Source organism: Elephantulus edwardii, unplaced genomic scaffold (genome assembly GCF_000299155.1).
Source record: "Elephantulus edwardii isolate Elephantulus edwardi_28Jun2011 unplaced genomic scaffold, EleEdw1.0 scaffold00065, whole genome shotgun sequence".
NCBI classification, from domain to species: domain Eukaryota; kingdom Metazoa; phylum Chordata; class Mammalia; order Macroscelidea; family Macroscelididae; genus Elephantulus; species Elephantulus edwardii.
This window is the reverse complement of record NW_006399815.1, coordinates 541,087-545,287: the sequence shown is the minus strand read 5'-3', so window position 1 is coordinate 545,287 and position 4,201 is coordinate 541,087. Positions and strand designations below refer to the sequence as shown.

The following is a 4,201-nucleotide window of genomic DNA, read 5'->3' as shown; positions in this document are numbered from 1 at the left end:
TTGGAGAGGGAAATCATGCTTGGGAGGGGGGGAGGGACAGTGCAAGAGAGGAAGACCCTGGATGAGATGAATTGATTCAGTGACTGGGATTATAGGGGTAAGTATATCAGAGACAATAAGATTGGCACAGGATAGAGCACTGTTTAGGGTTGTTGTTCATAGGGTCACTATGAATTGCAGGCAAGTTGATGACACATAACAACAACAACAACATGTACTAAGCACAGAAAAATACTATAATGGACTATGTAGAGAATAAGGATTGGAGAATAAAAGGGGAGGGACTTGCTCAGCATTTTTCTAACTGAAAGAGCTAAAAAACAAATTCAAGCCTAGAGATGAAATAATGAGAAAGATTATGGGTGACATATTGAATGATCCAGAAAGCTTTAAGAGCTGGAGAGAATACACAGTCACTGTACCAAAAAGCATTGGCCAACATTAAAATATTTCAGGAAGTACCATATGATCAAGAGCCAATGGTAATAAAGGAAGACATTTAAGCTGCACTGAAGGCATTGGCAAAAATAAATCCCCAGAAATTGATGTGGTACCAATTGATGTTTTAACTCACAGTTGCATTCTTGGACATGTTCACCAGTCTATGCCAGAAATTTGGAGGACAGCTGCCTAGTCGATTGACTGGAAGAAATCCATGTTTGTTTCCATTCCCAAGTAAAAGGATCCAACAGAATGTAGATATTATTGAACAGTACCATATGCAATCAAAATATTGCTGATGATCATCCAAAACTGTCTAAAAGAGTACAGTGACAGAGAATTTCCAGAAGTTCAAACTGGGTTTAGAAGAGGCTATGGCACTAGAGATACCAATGCTGATGTCAGATGGATCCTGGTGAAAAGAAGGGAATACCAGAAGAATGTCTATTTATGCTTTATTGATTATGCAAAGGTATTTCACTGTGTGGATCATAACAAACTATGGCTAACATTGAGAATGATGGGAATTCCAGAACACAATCTCAGAACACTTAATTATGTTTATGTGAAATCTATACTTAAACAAAGAGATTGTTCTGTGAACAAAACAAGAGAACACTACATGGTTTAAAATTAGGAAAAGTGTGCATCAGAGTTGTATCATCTCTCCCTAGCTATTAATCTGTATGCTGAACAAATCAAGCTGGACTTTGAAGAATGTTGCATTATGAATGGAAGAAGACTCATTAACAACCTGTGTTATGGAGATGACATAGCCTTCTTGGCTGAAATTGAGGAGGACTTGAAGTGCTTTTTGCAGACTATTAAAGATTACAGCTTTCAATATGGATTACACCACTACATCTGAAACACCAAATTTCTCATTACTGGACTGATACAACATCACGATAGATGGAGAAAAGTTTTACACTGTCAATGGCTTCATCAGCTTGGATCCACAATCACCATATCTAGTACCAGCATTCAGGAGATCAGGAGATGTATTAAATTGGGAAAGTCTACAATCAGAGACCTCTCCAAATTACTGAGGAGCAATGATGTCATTTGAGGATTAAGGTGTGTCTGATTCAGAGTATGGTCTTTTCAGTCACTTGCTGTGTACCTGGGAGTGTACAATGAAATAAGGATGACAAAGATGCCTTTGAGCTGTGTTGTTGGAGAAGAGTACTGAATATTCCACGGACTAACAAAAGAATAAACAGATATGCTTTGGAGATGTAGCCAGAGTATTCCTTTGTGGCAAAGATGATAAAATGTTTCTCATGTATTTTTGGGCATGTTTTTAGGAGAGCGTATTCCTTGGAAAGGGACATTATCTTTGGAAAGATGGAGGGTCAGCAAAAGTGAGGAAGGCACTCAGCCAAATGGACTGACACAGTGACTGCTGCAATGGGCAGTCACATGTCACAAATGATGAGAATGGATAGAACAGGTTCAGATCTGTTGTTCATAGTATTGCTACGAGTTGTATTCAACTCAATGGCACTTGACAACAACAACAATAACATGTACAAAATATTGTGCTCACACACAAAACATACACTGAGAGCTCTCTCCTGTCCTCAAGAGATTAAACTATATCCCAAGATGCTAGATTAGGGAAATATGTGGGAATATTTGACTAGCATATAATATAGATTGTTGATAACAAAATAATACTTTTATGCTGTAGACATGTTTAAAACTCTGCATCTTCCAATAGAGAACATATTTTTTCCTTTGATGACTCATTGAACATTTGCAAAAAACTGTTGACTTGTTTGGCTATAAAGAAATCTCAAACTTCCAAAAAGCCAAAACAATTCATACTGTCTTCATGAAACTAAAGCTAAACATTATGAGATTTCTAAAGTTTTCTTTATGATTCTTTCCATTGAGGTATAAGGAAAAGAGAAGAGATGCCAGATTGTTACGGCATTTTCCTTAATATTTTCCTGGTTTTTGTTCAAGAAAGAAGTAATTCTTTTTTTAAAATTTATTTTATTTCATTATTTTTTGTGTGTACTGTCAAATCAGATCTGACTGGTACAGGAGGAGATCGTTCCTCCTTCTCCAGCAGAGCATCTGGTGGATTCGAACCGTGCATCTCTGAGATTGCAGTTGCAGCTTCTTGCCACTAGAACACCAGAGCTCGCCGAAAGAAGTAATTCTTAGTGAATATTTTTATTTAGAAGGTGGCATTTTGAGTAACTAAATTAGAAAAAACATTCTTCTGTCCAGTAGGGACATCAGAACTGGTCTAGAGGTTTGTGTGTGGCAGAAAGGTTCCTAAACAGAAGCTGTTGTTAGATGCCATCAAGTCAAGTATTATTCATAACAACCCTAAGAACAACAGATCTGAACCCTATTCTATCCTGTGCCATTGTTATCATCTCTGACACACTTGAGCCCATTGCTGCAATGATTATATCAGTCCATCTAGTTGAAGATCTTCCTGTCTTTCACTAACCCTCCACTGTTTCAAGTATGAGGTCCCTTTCTAAGGAATAGTTGCAACATACATACTCAAAGGGTGTGAGACAAAGCTTTGCCATCTTTGCCTCCATGGAGTACGTTGGCTGCCCTTTCCTAAGACATATCTATTTGTTCTTTTTGGCAGCCTATGAGATAATCTATACTCTCCTTCAGCACTACAACTCAAAGGCATCAATAATTCTGTCATCTTTATTTATCGTTCGGCTTCCAGATACATAGCAAGTGATTGAAAAGACCATGGCCTGAATCATGTGCACCTTAGACTTCAAACTGACATCATTCCTCCTCAGTAACTGGGAGAGATTTTTGACCATAGACCTGCCCAATGTAATATATCTCCGTAACTCCTTACTGCTGATACAAAGGATGTTGATTTTTTATCTAAGTAAGATGAAATTGTCAACAATTTCAGTCTTTCCTCCATGTATTATGATAGTGCTTTTCATTCCACTGGTGAGGACTGTTGTCTTCCTGAGGTTGAGATGTAGTCCATATTGAAGGCTTTATCTTTGATCTTGGGCAGCAAATGTTTCAAGTCCCATTTACTTTCAGCAAACGAGGCTGTGTCATTTGCATAACTCAGGTTCTTAATGAGTCTTCCTCTAATCCTGATACCACATTCTTTTTTACAGAGTCCAGCTTCTTGAATGATTTACTCAGCAAAAAGACTGAACAGGTATGGAGAAAGGATCCAGTCCTGACACACACCTCTCCTTATTTTGAAAAATATTTAAACCATGTAATATTTTTTTTAAACCACATAGTATTCTGTTAATTGGTTCAGACAAGTTTCTTGGTCTAGTTATAGGTTTTTTCTGTGTATATTTATATGTTCTGGGGTTCCCATTCTTCTCAATGTTAGACATAGTTTGTTATGATCCACACAGTCAAGTGCCTCCGTCTAGTCAATAAAGAATAAATAGACATTCTTCTGGTATTCTCTGCTTTCAGCCAGGATCCATCTGACATCATCAATGGTATCCCTGGTGTCAAGATCTCTTCTAAATCCAGCTTGAACTTCTTGTTGTCTGTCAATGATCTTTGAATGATCTTCAGCAATACTTTTGTTGCATTTAATATTCATGATATTGTTCAATAATTTACACATTCTGTTGAATCACCTTTCTTGAGAATCAGAACAAATACGAATCTCCTCCAGTAGATAATAAAATTCAACCGTATTCAGTCAGCATGTCCTCATTAAGAGCTGTGTGAGTTCAGAATAAAGGGTGTATTTTTCCAGTTTTTTTGAGCGTGAATGATT

General features: G+C 37.3%; 1 protein-coding gene across 1 annotated transcript in view; it reads right to left on the bottom strand.

Annotated features, from left to right (window-relative positions):
- LOC102848938 (olfactory receptor 10AD1-like) overlaps positions 1-592 on the bottom strand; it is a 4,219-nt gene extending 3,627 nt beyond the window's left edge. The window contains exon 1 of the mRNA XM_006888223.1: positions 575-592. Within this exon, the coding sequence (XP_006888285.1) occupies positions 575-592 (18 nt within the window). The remainder of the gene's footprint in view (positions 1-574) is intronic.
- Positions 593-4,201: the final 3,609 nt, after the last annotated feature.